Source organism: Protobothrops mucrosquamatus, unplaced genomic scaffold (assembly GCF_001527695.2).
Source record: "Protobothrops mucrosquamatus isolate PMUCROS unplaced genomic scaffold, P.Mucros_1.0 scaffold_194, whole genome shotgun sequence".
Classification (NCBI taxonomy): domain Eukaryota; kingdom Metazoa; phylum Chordata; class Lepidosauria; order Squamata; family Viperidae; genus Protobothrops; species Protobothrops mucrosquamatus.
In genome coordinates this window covers 59,276-77,095 of record NW_015386270.1, presented here as the reverse complement: position 1 = coordinate 77,095, position 17,820 = coordinate 59,276, and the positions used below count along the sequence as shown (strand labels likewise).

The following is a 17,820-nucleotide window of genomic DNA, read 5'->3' as shown; positions in this document are numbered from 1 at the left end:
ATACTATATTTATATACTGTATTGTACCTAAATAAATACTGTATTTATTGTACCTAAATAAATATGGCAAATATTAATTGTAGACTAACTAGACCTATCTATATGTTGGCTATAGTGTTTACACATGACACAGCAAGATATACTTAGGATAATAGAACTGAACATATCTAATAAAAGGTATAAGGTTGAGATGACTTTGAAATTTATTTGAACATGGGATTATACAAATACCTATCAGCATAAATTTGCAATATAATAAAACATGGTTAATAGTTTCAGAGGTGCCAAGAAAGAGAAATATTTCAAATGTTATTCCAGAGTGACCCTGATTGACAAAGCTCAAAGGCTGGTTAAAGATACCCTTGATCTTTCTGATCTCAGTTAAACGATGGTTGTCTATCGTTTACACATTACCTTCATTGTGCATTTATAGCACACAGTTTTTCTCCATTGCGAGGAGCAGAATGGGGAAGCTGATGGTTGAATGAAGATTGGAAATGCCTGCACATAACTGACTAATTGATTCCCTATCCCTAGAAATTCAAGCACGGGGAAGGAAGATTTGCTACCTGCAGATCATCTTGTTGGTTTCCATAGGACTTTCCCCCCATACGCTACTTTGAGCTAAGCATGGAATAAGCCACAAGGCTCGCCATTAGAATTTGAATGAAGTAACGGGCACTACTAACATTTGAAGATCCTGGGCATGGCTGGCTGCACGATTCATTGGCACACAAGTGGTTGATCACGAGCCACATCACCCTCTTGTTGCGATCACTTGCATTCTTCCCGTTGGGCAGGCTCAAGTTGCTCGCAGTGATGATGAAATCAACGCATTCATCAGTTCGAGTTTCGCTGCTGTCATTCAGCCGGTGGGACAAAGAACAGTTGGGGTAGAAAACTCCATTGGGGAACTCCTTCGCATTGTCCCTGTAAAAAATGGTGTCATTGGCCTCCAGAGTCATGATGTCAAGCATTTCACTGCCGTAGCAAAGATTTCTCGGAGGGATGGAAATTTTGGTGATATTTTTGAACTTCTTCCACTGCCTTCTGCGTGAGCTCCTCCTTACAGTGACACCATCATTGCTGCAGAAAACTGCAAAGAGGAGAGCAGCCAGGAGATTTTTCCACATTGTGAAATCTTTGAAAAGAAAAAAAAAGAAAAAGAAAAGCACTTTGGATACGGCAACAGGTAATAGAAGATTTTCAAGATCCAAATTTAATCTGATATCAAAATGTTGCACAAGTAGCAGTACTGAAAAAGTTTGGAAACTATTGCAACTATCATGATTCACCAGGTAGTTTAATTCTTGTTCTGACTGCTAAGGAAAAGGGAACTTCCTTTGGCATGTAAGAGCCAACAGGAACTCCGTTTTAATTTAAGGTTCACATCCAAATAGATTCTTCTGCACTACCCAGCCAAGTTCAAGTGAAAACCTCTTTACATCTTAGCCATAAGAAAACCTAGTTTGTGTGTGTATGTGTCAAGCTCTAAAAACCATGAAAGACACCTTGTGATTTTTTTTCTTACTAAATGAAAGCATGCTAACCACTCCTTAAGGCACATACTCTGGGAACTATTAAGGAGGAGCGGTCTTCACCCTCTGTCTCTCACACAAACTATCTGAACTGAGTTGTCTCTTGCTCCTCTGGAATGCACCCCCCCTTTGGAATCCAGACTACATTCCCTCCCAGTCTGTCTGTGAAAGGGGGAGTGAGACAGAATGGCAGGTAACAGCAAAAGACATAGGTGAAATTTTGCATTTTTTATTCTAAAATAATAACAGAAAAAGAAAAGGAACAAAACACACACATAATTACGACACAAATACATGCATTCTCAATAGAATAGAAAACCTTTTTTTAAAAAAAGTGAAAAAAAGCAAGAGGAAAAAAGAGCCAAAACATAAGATCCTGTTAAAACCATGACACCAACAGCTACAAATCTACATATCTAATGTAAATATTATCCAAATATTATCCAAGGGCATAGATATTTATTTCTAATACAGTTATATAACCTACTGTATTTTGTAGAAATGAGTTCCATGTTTCATTATACTTCTCCATACAAAGTCTAAGTCTATAGGCAATCTGCTCCTAGGTCGTAAGTCAATCTGCTCTTCAATCAACTTAGTGAATGGGACCATATATTTATCTTTTCAGTGCTGCAATGTCAGTCTTTTGGCCATAGTAGGGCTCCAGACAATCCATTTACAGTGTCCACTTATCATATTCCATCTACTAGGCATGCAATTCAAGATAATATCCTTTGACATCTTTAGCTTTTGTCACACAACCATATTTATATAGTCCAGCACTTTCCCCCAAAACTTAGTAAATATTAGATATTTTAAAAATGTCTTTTCAAGAGGCTTCTCAGCATTTTGTGAAGATTACGTGCAACTCTTGATGAAACGTGATACATTGTGCCTTCACCTGAAGATGCCAACCACAATTGCCAGCAACATATCAGGATATCTGTCGTCTAGATCATGGTCACGAAACACTGAAGTTCAGGACTGTCCAACAGATACCAGCCATGAAAACCTACCCCAATTTCACTATTTTATATATTTCTATCTTTTTCAGTTGGACATTCATTTTTTACACTTTATCCCTTGAATTGTTTGCTTAAAAATTATCTCAAAGGTAGAAGCATTATAGCCTGAAGAACGGAGTCTAAACAGAGACCACGTCTTTTCCTGGAACAAGCTAGCAGACACACGGAAGCCAAACAGCTAAAAATGGATTCTTATGTAATATGTAAAGAACTGAAGACACTTGTGGAAACTTTTCCATCCACTAATAGATTTGCTGTGCTGGACTCAGTCTTTACCTGCAGTTCTAACGGATTCTGCACAATCTCTTCCTCTGGATGAGTTAGAAGAAAGCTCTCAAACAACACCTTTGGAAACTTACCTTGGAGGTATGTTTTAAATGCATTCTTTTTACAGCAAAAACAGTTATTTCTTTTCTTTTGAGAAGCTTCAGATAGTAAACGAGAAGCTTGATTGCTTTGAAAAGCTGATTGGCATCCTGGGAGAGAGTCTTTGTAAGTATTCGTTTGATTCTCCAGATAATTGTATTAGTTTGATTCTGCCTAGGCTCCCTTATGGTCTAACAAATCCTTTAACAAAAGCCCCTAAAGTGCACACAACCCACCCGCTAGAATGGATAGCTCTATTCATACTATCCGGGGAATGAAAAAGAATTGTAGTCCAAAATACCCAGAGAGGAAGCTGCTACAATGCTGCTTAAGCACTGCAAAGACTGAATACTTTTGGGAGTAACTTACCTCTCAGTAGGAATTATTCCTGGTGAGCTTCTCTGAAGATGTGTTCTTTGGAAAGGCAAGTTTCTCTGTATGCTTGAGGACTGATTCTCTCTTGAAATTTATAATGGCGGTGGGGTACTTTAAATACCAAGTACGGCCAATCAGATATCTCAGAGGACCTGCCATGTCTCACCTCTGCGGTCACCATTTGCGATGCATTTGTTAGTTGCATTTTTTTTTTCCTAGAGGGATGTTCTGATTCAGTGGGAAAAAAAGCCCCAACAGTCCACCACAGGCTCCAGGCAGAAGCTGTGCTTTTAGTGATAATTTCGTTTGCAAAGAGAACAAAGTGCATCCCTTCACATTAGTTTTAAAACTAGGAGCACATGATCATTACTTGGGAGCATCTAAAGATCTTTTACCTTTGCATAAAAGATGCCTCTGAATGGAATTCTAGCAAAGTCTGATACAATATGATGTCAGCCCCAACAAGACTAAGAAATCAATGCTGTATAGATCGGGATCTTTCCTGTAACAGCTATCATGACAAAAACGCCGGGACACTCAGCCACATCTCTCATTAAGCTGGAAACTTGAGCAAGCATATATATGTCTGTTGCTATGGAAACGTTTTCCTCGGTAAATAAAACGGAATGAAACTAAAGCCGTCATTCTTCTTCCAGTTGAATTATAGCAAAGAAAAGAGATGCAGGTAGACATTTTGGTACCAATCAATTGTTTTATGTTTTTATAGAAAGGATATTTCCAAAGAAGTGATATATCCCTTTACATATATGGTTCTGGAAAAACAGCAGCTGAAGACTGTTGAAGGCACAGCAGGAATACGATACTTCCTGGTGATCTAAAAAATAAACCTGCATTTTAAAAAATGCCAACAGAAGGAAGAGAAACAAATCCATTTTACTGATGGTTGATGAATTTCTTTTCCGCATGCAAGGTTCAGTCCATCATTTAAACTACAGTACCTTAATTTAGATTTAGATTTAGATTTTATTAAATTTATACCCCGCCCTTCTCCCGGAGGACTCAGGGCGGCTTACAGCCAGTTTAAAACAATGATATAATACAATACAAACTTTAAAAAGATTAAAAATAACTATTTAAATTTGGCCGCTTCTACTAAAAATTTAATTTAAAACCCCTTTAAAATATTCCCAGGATCAGTCCAGGTGGAGATTCATTGCAGTAAGCTTCCTCCTTCCGTTATATATTCAAGATGGACAGTATTTAATATTTATTTGCTATGTATATGTAGGGGTGTGGGTCTATACATATGTTGTTCATAGTATGTTTAGGTGTGTGTCATGTACGTGTTTCACTTTCAGAGCGGGCAACTAAATTTCATTTTTGATGTGTGCCGTTGTGCCCACAGTAAAAAAATGACAATAAAGGTTATCTTATCTTATCTAAAATTAATCTTTTTAAAAGGTATAGCATTCAACTTTATCCTCAGAAGCTAATAGTGAAAGCGTAGGTTTAGCTAGAGGCTCCTGAGCCATCTGCTCTTCCTCAAAAGACTAGGAATTACTCATCAAAATATCTGATTTCCAAATCCATTTAGCAGAATGATAATCTGTTTCAAAGGCTGCTCTCATCTGTTTTGTTTTCCAAGATAAGCCATAGGTGATATTGACATTGAACATGCTCCATCTACTCCAGTACCTGCTTAACATTAGACATCTGGATAAATATATGGGGCTGCAAACCTCTACTAGATATCTGATGCAGTTGCCCCAATAAACTTATTTCTATGATTATTACTGTTGTGTCTTTGCTGGGATGAAGTTGGTGGTTGTTACAAGGTCAAGTTGAAATCATGTCCATAACTGTAATTTGTGTTCTGTTCCTCAGATTGGATGGAGAAGAAAAAATAGAGAAAATTTGAACTGGTGGTGGATAGGAAGTACATCTTCATTTTTGCAAAGCGTGGCTGTTTGGAAAAAGTGACTGAATTCATACTGAGATGGAATCAGATGCTCTTTTTTTAATGCACTAGATGGGAAGATTCAGTTGTATCCAGAACAGACAATCCCACAGAAATCAAAGACACGGGAAATGTAGGGCTGTGGGTTACGAGTAGTAGAGCTATCTTTCCAGCCTAAAAATACAGATAGTTCTCGATTTAGGACTGCAACTGAGCCCAAGATTTATGTTGCTAAACCAGACGGTTGTTAAGTGAATTTTGTCCCTTTTTTATGACCTTTCTTGTCACATCTGTTAAGTGAATAATGCAGTTGTTAAGTTAGCAATAACTTTGCTTATCCGAAGGTCACAAAAGATGATCGCGTGACCCCGGGGACATTGCAACGTTCATAAATATTGCCCAGCATCCAAATTTTGATCACGCAACCATGGGGATATTTCAATGGTAGTAAGTGGGAAAAATAGCCATAAGTTACTTTTTTTCAGTTGCAACTTTGGTCACTAAATGAATGGTTGTAAATTGAGAATTACCTCTACGAAGGAGAAACATCTCTTGGAGAGAGTGGGTTTAAATAAGTATTTTCATTTGAACACTTGCAAGTCCTGTGCTTTTGAGAATTTGACTATATATCCCTTTCCACAAGCATTTTGATTCTCTAAGGAAGGTTCAGATATCTATAAGAGAATAGTAGCTTTTGTCAATTTATCAAACCCCCCCCCCCAGCAGTCATGTTGACTTGGGACATTGGAAGTTCTAGTCTGGTACATCTGATGGGCTTCAAGCAGTGGTGGGATTCAGCCAGTTCGCACCAGTTCGGCAGAACCGGTAGCTAATGTTTTGTTGTCCAGGCCCAGAACGGACTTCCGGAAGCGGCATCCATGCAGAGAACCAGTTGTTCACATATTTGAATCCCACCACTGGCTTCAAGGTGAACACGGCAACAGTCAGGAGTTTGGGTTCAAGCTTAAGTGCAATGTTTTAAAATCAGTTAAGGATGCTGAGCCTGGATGATTTGCGGCTATAATTCACTCTTAATCTTTTAGTACTTTTACTAACATTCTACCGTTTCAGATTAGTTTGTAAGGTGAAAACGAATAACTCAAGCATTCCCCTTCACTTCTGTAACCACATGGTAACTACGTCATGAACCTTATCCATCATTGTCGTCTTCTTTGGAAGCAAAACAATCTGAAAGCAATTTCTTTTCTATGAGATTGAAAATAGGATATAGATATATAAAACCGTGTTTGACTTCTGAAGACGATTATTTTCCAAGACAAACAATGCCAATAGTGTCTGAGCAATGATGCTCTGGGAGCCGTGGTGTCCAAAGTTTATTATGGGTTTGATTTGATTGTGAAAATTGAGTTGATCTTGCCATTAGGATGGAGTGCGATTTCAAGTTGGAGAATCATTGTGTAGGTAGTGTTCTAAGCCAGAGGCCCTCAACCTTCTAGACCAGTGGTTCTCAACCTGTGGGTCGGGACCCCATTTGGGGTCGATTGACCATTTCACGGGGGTCGCCAAGCAAGGCTGTCCACCATTTTTCCCCCTTTTCCGGCGGGTGCCTTACCTCCCTTGAGCTGGGCCAGCTGGTGGTCGGCCTGCTCCGTCTCTGCCGCTTGCCAGCTACGCCTCGGCCGGCGCAGGGGGCGGAACCACGCATGTGCGGCGCTCCCGAGCAGGGAAAGTCCTCAACTTATGACCGGTTGGGTAGTCCTCGACTTACGACCAGTTTAGTCCTCGACTTACGACCGGTTTAGTCCTCAACTTACGACCGGTTGGGGTCGCGGCATTAAAAAGGTTGAGAACCACTGTTCTAGACACCAGGGACTGGTGTTGTGGAGAGAGGTTTTTTCCACGGACCGGAGGGGGCATGGTTTCGTATGCTGCCTGCATCCCATGGATGGGGCTTTGCTTGTTTGTGCGGCCCAGTTGTTGGCATGCTGTGGCCCGATGCCGGTCCACAGATTGGGGGTTGGGGACCCCTGTTCTAGGCGATGCTCCCTGATTGAAGGCAGCTCTTGACTTCCCAGAATCAAAACGGGTTTTTGACAGATGAGCCAAAACTTTTGCGTCCTTAAAAACAGGGACCACAGGCAAAGTGCTTTTTCTCAGCACTCAATCCCTCTCATTTCCTAATCCAGTTAGTAGAATGTGGTCTAGACCTTTAATGGCAAATGCAGTTATAAACAACTGACTGTTGTTTACACCAAACATGCCACACCCACTTTTAGGGAAGAAAGCTGAATTTGAGGATGCTCACACTTCAGAAGGAGACAGGCGAAGAAACTGACTCCAGTCAAATCAAATCAAACAAACTGGAGGTGGCTATTAGATTGATAACAAACCCCACTCTCCCCCTGCATTACCTGCTTCCCCCCTGCCCATCTTTTAATCTCATATTACTGTATTTTCATTGTTTATTTCGTTGTTTATTTTGTTGTTTCACTATGTTGCTATTGTTACGTTTTTCTTTTCATTCTTCGATTTTTACTGTGCCAAGTCACCTAGAGTAGCCCCATGGTGAGATACCTGGCACATACATTTAACTAATTATAAAAGTAAGCAAAGGCAATACCAATAGTAATAGGCACCTTGGGTGCAATCCCAAAACAATTGGAGCATCACTTGAACACTATTGGCATGGACAAATTCACCATCAAACAATTGCAAAAGGCAGCTTTTTAGAATAGCTTATATTCTACCATGATATCCTAACACCATCAAAGATCCACATCTGCCTCTCCCAGATCCTTGAAAAAAACTCAATAGGTAGACAAAAATGCCAAATCCAGTCTGAACATCTGGCTGATTGTGCAATGATCTATAATAATAAAACCCCAAAATAATTGGAGCACCACTTGAACACCGTTGGCACTGACAGATTCACCATTAGTCAATTGCAAAAGGCAACTTTACTTGGAACAGCTTATATTCTACAATGATATCTTAACGCCATCAAAGATCCACATCTGCCTATCCCAACTCCTTGGGAAGAACTCGATAGGTGGGCAAAAATGCCAAATCCAGTCTGAACATCTGGCTGACTGTGAATCATCATAATAAAATTATTGCTCTAGGCTTTGCACATTACATTAGAACACTCAAGAATTATTATGTCTTGAGTAATTGCCTTGGATAAGGTTCTTGCAAGGCAATTTCTATGGATTCAGGAATTTGCAGGGACTTGTTAATTTTCTTTGGGAGTGGTAGGAATTAATTAAACCTTTTCTTCTTTTGAAGGTATCATCAAATATATACACTGTGAATATTTCTAGGGTGAAGAAATATATACCGTATTGGGTGGAGGCCCAGTTTTGTTTCTGAACTTGAATGTGCGGGTTTAGTATTTGGGGGGGCCTTGTACCATTGTTGACATCTACGGCAGAATAAGTGAAACCAACCACGCCCCTGATTTGTTTGCACTCTGACTTCAAAGAAGAAAAGAGACAATGGACTGGGGGAGACGAATGAGGCAAAGATTACAAATGCCAAATGTGAACAAGATCTTGTTATGCTAGTTGCGTTGGCAATCCATCTAAGCAGTATGGGAGAGCTGCATTGAGAGAGCTAGCATCAGGTTAGAAATCAGAAGGCTGAGTCCGTAAGGAGAAGGGCCGGATAAAAATCCAAATAATAAATAAATAAATAAATAAATAAATAAATAAATAAATAAATAAATAAATAATAATAATGATAAAGTTGGAAGGGATCTTGGAGGTCATCTAATCCAACCCCCTGCTCAGGCAGGAAACCCTATACCATTTCGGACAAATAGCTGTCCTAAAAGAAAACCTTTCACACATTCACTCAGGGGGCCAACCCTTAATCCTAAACCTAACCTTTTATTGCAAAATCTGATCCTTACCTAGAGCTCTACCCTTTAACACAGGTGTCCCCAACCCCCAGTCTGTGGACCAGTACTGGGCTGTGGCATGCCAGCAACCGGTCCACACAAACAAGCAAAGCCCCATCTGTGGGATGCAGGCAGCACACAAAACCATGCACCTCTCTCCATGGAAGCGGTCCCTGGTGCCCAAAAAGTTGGGGACTTCTGCTTTAACGGTTTAACCAAAACAATGGCTCTTCATTCCAGGCCTACCTGAAACAAACAATCCAGAGGCACAATAGAACAAGAGTGGAGGTGAACTTGAGACCCACAACAAAAGAAGGACCACAACCCCCACCCACACTTAACCCCTCTTGGCTTCAATGAGACAGTGTAAATGTACTTAACCACTGAGGTGGTCTCACCCCAGGCTTCTGCTCAATCCAGAGAAACATCCCATGATCCAGTCACGAACCATCCTCAAAGTATCAACGTATTTTGCTACTTGTAGTAAAGCAGAGTTTAACTCTGCTGTTCAAAGATCCAACAGGATTGGTTGTTGCATTTTCAGTTTTGGCCATAAGAACGTGGTTCTTTCTCTCATGAAAGGCAATAGGCTAGGCACAAGCAGGCTGTACAGCATACAGTTTATTTCTCTAACTAACACCTTTCAGCTCCTACTGCTGCCTATCATATATTGCATAATAATTATGTTGACTCTGCTAATTTAACAGAAAGTAACCTTGTAATGGAAGTCCTGGAAGATTTCCAGTCTACTTCAATAACACTATTCTTCACTGGAACGTCACAAGAGTATAAGCAACTGTTATTGTGCAATATCCTACTCTGATTATATAGCTTGGCTCTGAATCCACCACATCCAGCTTTTGGGATATCTCTGGCCTGATAAAACCCAGTGCACCGCCGTGCTGGATTAAAATGTGAGTACCACAAAAACAGATCTTAATGTCATGGGTTGGTTGGGGAGAGTAGCAGTAAAACTAATGGAATTCGAGTAAATAAGTAGCACAAAAGCTAATTAGAATTTTACAGAAGAATGGGAAGATAAATAATGGTTATCCCATTCTAACTCCTTCCAGATTTACAACAATCTCTGCTATGTGGAGAACTTGGAATACAGCATTACTTAACTGTATCATGGGACCTGGGAAAAGAGGCATATTAAAACTATTCATTTGAGACCTGTGTAAGTTATTTCAAGGTCACGCAGTGCATCAAGGTGGGGAATCTGTGCTCAAGTGGTTAAGGAATATAACTTCCAACTTCCATCGTCCCCAGCCATAATAGTATAAGGCAATAAAGTTGGTTTTGTGAAAAGTAGCTGCAATTAGGCTGAGCCACACCCTGGTGTTTTCAAGGACACGCTGACAGTCCAGAGGCAGCGTCATCCTGCCTGCCCCACAGCTTACTAAAGCAAACGCTAAGACAGAGTGGAAAAAGTGGTTATAAGGAAAAGGAGACAAGCAAATGGCATAGAAATGGGGAAGTAGAGGTGATGTCTGAAGATTAACAGCTATTTTTTTTAAACAATATTTTATTAAGTTTTATAAGGGTAGGGAAAAAATAGGATCGATATAGGTATTGGGATTCGGGGTGGGGTTCGGGGATAGGGTTGGGGTAGGGGAGGGTACAGTTTATTTTAAAACATGGGAAAACTTTTACCAATGGTTAGCAAAACAAGTTAGCAAGAAATGATTGCGACATTTAATAAGATGAATGACATTTACTGGTTAATCGATATGTTTTATGATCATTGTTATTTTTGTTGACTATAGCTCTTTATTATCATACTAACTATTCTCATTGAATATCTGTATCCGGACAATAGTCTGCTTGCTAAAGCTTGGAAATAATACTAACTAACGGCTATTTTAAGCAGGAAAGAGGGCTATCATTCAACTGCCAGGACCACAAGCTTCCTCCTTCTGTTATATATTCAAGATGGATAGTGTTTAATATTTATTTGTTATATATATGTAGGGGTGTGGGTCTATATATATGTTGTATATAGTATGTTTAGGTGTGTGTCATGTATGTGTTCACTTTGAGAGTGGGCAACTAAATTTCATTTTTGATGTGTGCTGTTGTGCCACAGTAAAAAAATGACAATAAAGGTCGGTCGGTCGGTCNATCTATCTATCTCTATCTGCTATGGTGGGAATCCTGCTTGGAGTTTTGCCAGAAGCTTGAGAGAAACCTGAAAAGGAATTGAAATGGCACCTCCTCCCAACTAGTGAAAGAATTTTTGGGAAAAGGCAAAGGTTGTGTGTAAGTTTGAGACTTTTGTTTGAACTGAATATAAAAAGACTACATCATCCCAAAGGTGCTTTTTCATTGGAGACGTTTCTCTTCTGACGAAGCTTCTTAGATGAGAAGCAAAGCATCTTCAAGGAAAAACAAAGTCCAGTTGCCTTTTGAAAAAGCACCTTTGGGTCAGTAACCATGACCTGGATGACTGAGAATCTCCGTAGACATTTAAAAGACTAAGTATGAAGGAATGAGTATTAAAGAGATACTTAGGTGGCAACTGCACCTGGCAAAACCTAGAAGTGTTTTGCAAGGTGCTGTTGGGGAAGGTGTGCTGCAAACATTGTGTACAGATTTACTATACAGTGGTATGTCCAGTTCTTGGAAAGCAAAAAAAAAAAAAAAAACCCTCAAAAAAGGCTAGGTTGGTGAGAACATTACAACATTATGCAAAAGCTTAGATGACGATTGGTACTTGTAAACCAGGAATTGGGCTCATGTCTGTTTGATGTGATGGTCTTCCCACAATACTTCTCCGATTTGTCCACGGTGATGGGGTGATTCGAGCTGTTATGGATTCAGCGTTCAGCATTTGAATTTTGGGGAGGCTGCTGTGTTCTCTGTGTCAGAGCTTAGATCTGGGATGGAGAAAAAAGGCAGCTTGGGTTTGAAATATGGATGCCAGAACATTTGAAACAACAAGCAATTCAGTCTGGGAAGGAGCTAATGAATCCATGCTATCTCTTGTAAAAGTACTTCTCTCTCTGAGAAACAAGATTGCTCTATAACAGGGGTCTTCAAACTTGGCTCTTTTATGACTTGTGGACTTCAACTCCCAGAATTCCTCAGCCAACGTGCCTGGCTGAGGAATTCTGACAGTTGAAGTCCACAAATCATAAAACGGCCAAGTTTGAAGACCCCCTGCTCTATCATCTATATGGGACCCTCCTTTTTCTTTGTAAGCTGATATCTATTGCCAATCATAAGTAGAATATTTGCCACTTCTACTGCCCAAAGAAAATATTTGCAATACTGTACTTATTTGATTTGCTAATCTGTACATGCTCACCTTTAATGCTCTACAAATGTCTATAAAAAGGCATCTGTTATTTGAATAAACTGCATTTGTTTAATTTTTGCCTTTCCCCTGCCTTAAGGTGATATTTCTAGATATGAGTGCCATATTTTGTGCCACATGTATTAAGGCAGTTATGTAGCCCTGGATATTTTGAATTATGATAGTATATGAAAATCAGGAGAGATAGCATTTAATAATATTTTGCAGAATGCATGTTTCTTTCAGTGAGATTTTATACAAACCGGCTAATTAGAGATTATACTTTTTTTTTTCTTAAAAAAAGTACTGCCCACTTGGACAATTTTAAGGGGAATTTCTATTTTTAAGAACTACAATCTTTAATCATGCTGTTAAATGCTATTTTCTTTTCTTAAAAAATAAATGCAATGTAAGTGTCATAAATACATGATTTACAAGTGCCACAGACAGCTCACTTTGGAAACAGTCGCTCTTATTCATTTAAATAAGCAGATTGTACATTATGTAATAGAACAACAACAAAAAAGGTAACGAAGTTTGGAAATTAAAACTCAGGGGTTTTTTTCCCCCCCCAAGAAAGAGAGGTTGGATGTTCCCAGCAACCATTTTCTCTCCTCCACTTTTCTGCAATTCAATATAGTTAATATTAATTCGCACATTGCTTTATTTCCAATGTATTTTTCATACAGTAACTAATATCTGCCCAGCTGTGATTGCCATTTCTCAGATTTGCCAAGGAACAGTAAGAGAATTTGGATATGAAACATAATGTTTTCTGGGAATGCTTCCAACATCAAAAGCAATATGATAATTTGCTAAGGGGCGTTTTGCCAACAAGTTCCTCAGCCAGCCCAAGACAACAAACACAAATTAGAAGTGCCCCTCGATGGTGGCAGAGATAGGATTACACAGTACTAATGCCCCCCCAAATAATCTTCTTTCTCACAGCTTCTCATCTCTTCTTTGTTAAGTGACTCCCTGCACTTCTTAAATCAGGGGTGTCAAACTGCCGGCCCACGGGCCGGATGCATCATACCGAAACTGTGCCCATCCCATTGCTGGCAATGGAAAAAAAGTCACAATATGTCATGATACGTCATGTGACATTGCGAGTTTGACACCCCTGTCTTAAGTGAATCACACAGTCCTTAAACACATCTGTCTTTCCTCATTAATTCTGCTTGTTGGAAACTAGCTGGGAAGATTGCAAACAGCAAACCTGTGACTGTGTAGCATTGCAACTGTCCTAAGTACATGCTACGTGTCAAGTGCCCAAATTTTGATCATGTGGCTATGCTGCAATGGTTTTAAATGTGACGACCGTGTGTAAGTCACTTTTTCCACTGATGTTGTAAGTTCAGTCGTTAAACGAATGGCTGTAAGTCAAGGACTTCCTGTACAGGGCAAATAGGTTAATTCAATAACCAGAGTGCCTTGTGTAAACATAGCCAACATCTTTGGGTTAACGAAATCAGGTCTTCATGTGAAAATACCAAGTAGCACAGACATAATTTGGGAATAACAGCTTCTATACCCTTTTGACTGTGAATCGCAGTCCAGGTTTTTCCATGTGTCTTAAAACATAGGACTTCGTTGTACCGAAAACACCACTTGAAAACGCTCCTGCTTTTGCGATCTCTGAAAAAGGTTATTTGTCTTCTTCAACTCTGTCAGTCACCCGTCCTTTATTACAGTCAATGAGTGGTATTCCATGTAGAGAAGCACAAAGGTTAAAAATATACCAGATAAAATAAAACAGAATGCAACCAAGTGGTGAAGGGCCTGGAGAATTTTACTATGAGGAAAGATGGCCTTTTGGGATTTCTTGTCCCAAAAGAGAAGAATTGGAAGGGGACAGGTTGAGAATTACAAAATAGTCCATGGGGTGAATAAAGTGGACGTGCTACTTTACCTTCCACAAAATTAGCTAGACGTTGTGGAAATGAATGGCCCTTAGTCTTGATGTTAGCATGGCTGTCTCTGAAGACCATCTGCAGAGAGTCTAGTGGGCTTCCTTGTGCAGTTCGTTGTGAGACTCCTGTGAAAACAGATTGTTGGATAAAATGAGCCAGGGGTCCAAGGCAACAAACCACTGCTTATATGAGACAAAAGTGGAAATAAAATAAAATAAAATAATACAGGTAGTTCTTGACTTACGACCACAAGTTAAGTGAGTTTTGCCCTCTTTACAACCTTTCTTGCCACAGTTGTTAAGTGAATCACTGCAGTTGCTAAGTAAGCAACATGGTTGTTAAGTGAATCTGGCTTCCCCATTGACTTTGCTCGTCAGAAGGTCACAAAAGCTGATCACGTGACCCCAGCGACACGGCGACCATCACAACTACATGCCAGCTGCCAAGCGTCCGAATTTTGATCACGTAATAGTGGGGATGCTGCAAGTGTGGAAAAATGGTAATAAATCACTTTCAATGAAGGCAAATCGCTTTTTTCAGTGCCGTTGTAAGTTCGAGCGGTTACTAAATGAACTTTTGTAAGTCGGGGACCACCCGCAATAACATGATTGGATGAGGCTCAGGGAGGTGGCAGGAACTGAATGAGCTTACCTTAATTTTGTAGACGAGAGCCCTCATCTTCTTTTCTGACCCTTGCAGAGTGGATCTTAGCTGCTGTTTCTGAATAGATTGTGTTGGTTATCAGCTCTTTTTACGAACTCTCCTCCTAGATTTTCCTGAAGCTTAGAGTCAGATCCTAGAAATACAGTAAAAGGCCAAATGCCCTTCGTTGAAAAATGGTCACTTTCTTTCTTGTGGTGAATGAAAACCTCTCCTTTCCACTTTGTGTGTCAAACTCAGAAGCAAGGCTGAAAGTCTTGGCTAGGTGCCCAGGACTGTTAAAATGTTTCCTGCCTTGTCTGGGAACAGCCTCGTAGAATGTGTCATTTCTTAATCCATTCATTAGAATACAGGGTTGGTTCAGAGGCTGTTTTTCAAATGGCGTAGATTCTGCTATAAACAACAGGCCATAACAGGCACTGAACATGCTCCACCTACCGTTAGTCACAGCATCTGGAGATTTGCAGAGCTGAAAGAGAACACGAGCAGCGTCTTTGAGAAGGGAGAATCTCCGGACAGCCTTTCTTCAATTTGTCGACACAACGGTAAGTTTCTCTCATTGATTCCTGAAATGCGTAAATGCGCACACAGCAACCATGTTAGAGAAGCCACGGGTTTCCTATGTAGGTTAAAAATGCCTCTGCTTGAATAGAAACCTTGTTTGCTGGGAAGGGGTACATTTCCATTCATGTTATGCAACTCTTAAAGTGATAAACTGCCTGGTGGAGCAAAGATGATTTCACGGGATCCAGATGAATTCTGGAGGCAATTTTTTTTTCCACTCAAGAGGAGAAGCGAGGAGAAGCGAGAAGCGGTGGAAGCATCTGAAACTTCTGCTGAGGGTGCTGTGCAATTAAGGGCGATCAGAACAGGCACTTCTATTAAAAAAAGGCATTGTGGGTGTCTTTAATCTGGCCTATTTTCTTGACTAGCAGTTGCTATATTTTGGAATTCCCCAGCACAGAGAAGCAGAGTGTGTTTTGATAGATAGAGAGAAAGCAGAATGTTCCTGCTGGCCCAGCACATTTGCCTGTAGTGTCTTTTTGACAGAGCAAAATTCCTCTTAAATGAAAAGGAAATGGAGGGAGAAAAGAATCACAACTTCAGAAGTAGTTCTGGGTGGGATGCAGACATGTTCTTAAAATGTGTGTGTGTGTGTTTGTGTGTTTACAAAGCTACCTGCCAAGATGCTTCTAAATGTTGGGAAAAGAGGGAGCACCTCATCCCCATTTCTATATCAGTAGTTTCAGGGGGGAGACAATGTTTTGACTGGGTTGATGGAACATAGAATAACAGGGTTGAAAAGGACCTTAGAGATCTTCTAGTCCAACCCTATATCATTCCAAAGTGAAACAAAAGTTGGCAATTAGGTTGCATGATTTGGCACAGTGCTACGATCAGCAACTCTTATGAGGCATGAAATGGATGCCTGCATTTATCAATAGATCTATAGTTTGGACCAATTCCACTGCAGATTTTCTTATTTTCTACCTAATTGTTCTGCCCGTTAATTCTGAGGTGATGAAAATTGGAGCAAGTTGGTAGCACCTTGTTGCATTATTGCGTTATTGCTATTGTTCTACATTACTAAATCATTCTGTTTCTGACCACTGTGCATGATACAAGGTGGTAAAGTCGAGCCCATTTTGAGGTATGTTCCCTACCATGTGCTAGCCACACCCATGGATGACTATGTTATATAGCATTATTTTTACAAATCCTTGGTAGATCCTCCTCTCTTTCAAATGAATTGTTGTCATTTTAAGAATGGGTTGGTAGGAACCTAAAGCCACAAATTTAACCGACAATATAAAAAAACCAACTGATGCACTGTGCTGATCTGTAGCACCTATGGGAGGTTAAAAGCAATACCAGAAAGCAACATGATATGATGAGCCCAAATGACTTTTGTCGGTGGGATTCCTCTTCCCAGCCCCAATCACTTAATTGGTTTCTTCTCTTGTTGTGAAATATTTTGGTAGAAATAATGAATTTAAACATGGTCTGTTTCATGAGACAGCCTGTACCCTTTTTGTCCTCCTTGCGGTGTGCTAGAAGATAATTTTTAGGAAACCAAATTTAGAACTCTTAGCCAGTAACGAACCTCATGACGTGTTTTTATTCCATTTATTCTGCCGAAAATGTAAAGAGGTTTCTGGATGCTAAAAAAAGGATGAGGGGAAGAGAGTGCCCTCAGTTCTCCCCCAAATTTGGATTTGATCACAAAGAACTATAGAACATAGAATAATATGGTTGAAAGGCCCTTGGAGGTCTTCTAGTCCAACTGCCGGCTTGTGGCAGGAGATCCTACACCATTCCAGACAAATTGCTGTTCAGTCTCTTCTCGAAAACCTCCAGTGAGAGGCAAGCTGTTCCACTGATTAATTGTTCTCGCTATCAGGAAATTTATCCTTAAATCTAGGTTGGATCGCTCTTTAATAATCTTCCACCCATTCTTCCCTGTGATAGTCTCTCAAGTATTGGAAGTCTGCTATGATATCATCCCTAATCCTTTCCCAGAAGAATTAAGGAGAAACTTCCTGACAGAACAATTAACCAGTGGAACAACCTGCCTCCAGAAGCGGTGAATGCACCAACACTGGAAGTTTTTAAGAAGAGACTGAATAGCCATTTGTCTGAAATGGTATAGGGTTTCCTGCTTGAGCAGAGGGTTGGACTAGATGACCTCCAAGGTCCCTTCCAACTTTTCTTCTTCTTCTTCTTCTTCTTCTTCTTCTTCTTCTTCTTCTTCTTCTTCTTCTTCTTCTTCTTCTTCTTCTTCTTCTTCTTCTTCTTCTTCTTCTTCTTCTTCTTCTTCTTCTTCTTCTTCTTCTTCTTCTTCTTCTTCTTCTTCTTCTTCTTCTTCTT

General features: G+C 40.0%; 1 protein-coding gene across 1 annotated transcript in view; it reads right to left on the bottom strand.

Annotated features, from left to right (window-relative positions):
- Positions 1 to 614: 614 nt before the first annotated feature.
- Positions 615 to 17,820, bottom strand: part of NEURL4 (neuralized E3 ubiquitin protein ligase 4) — a 44,056-nt gene continuing 26,850 nt past the window's right edge. The window contains 2 exon segments of the mRNA XM_029285874.1: positions 615 to 1,096; positions 15,391 to 15,421. Of these exon segments, the coding sequence (XP_029141707.1) occupies positions 615 to 1,096; positions 15,391 to 15,421 (513 nt within the window).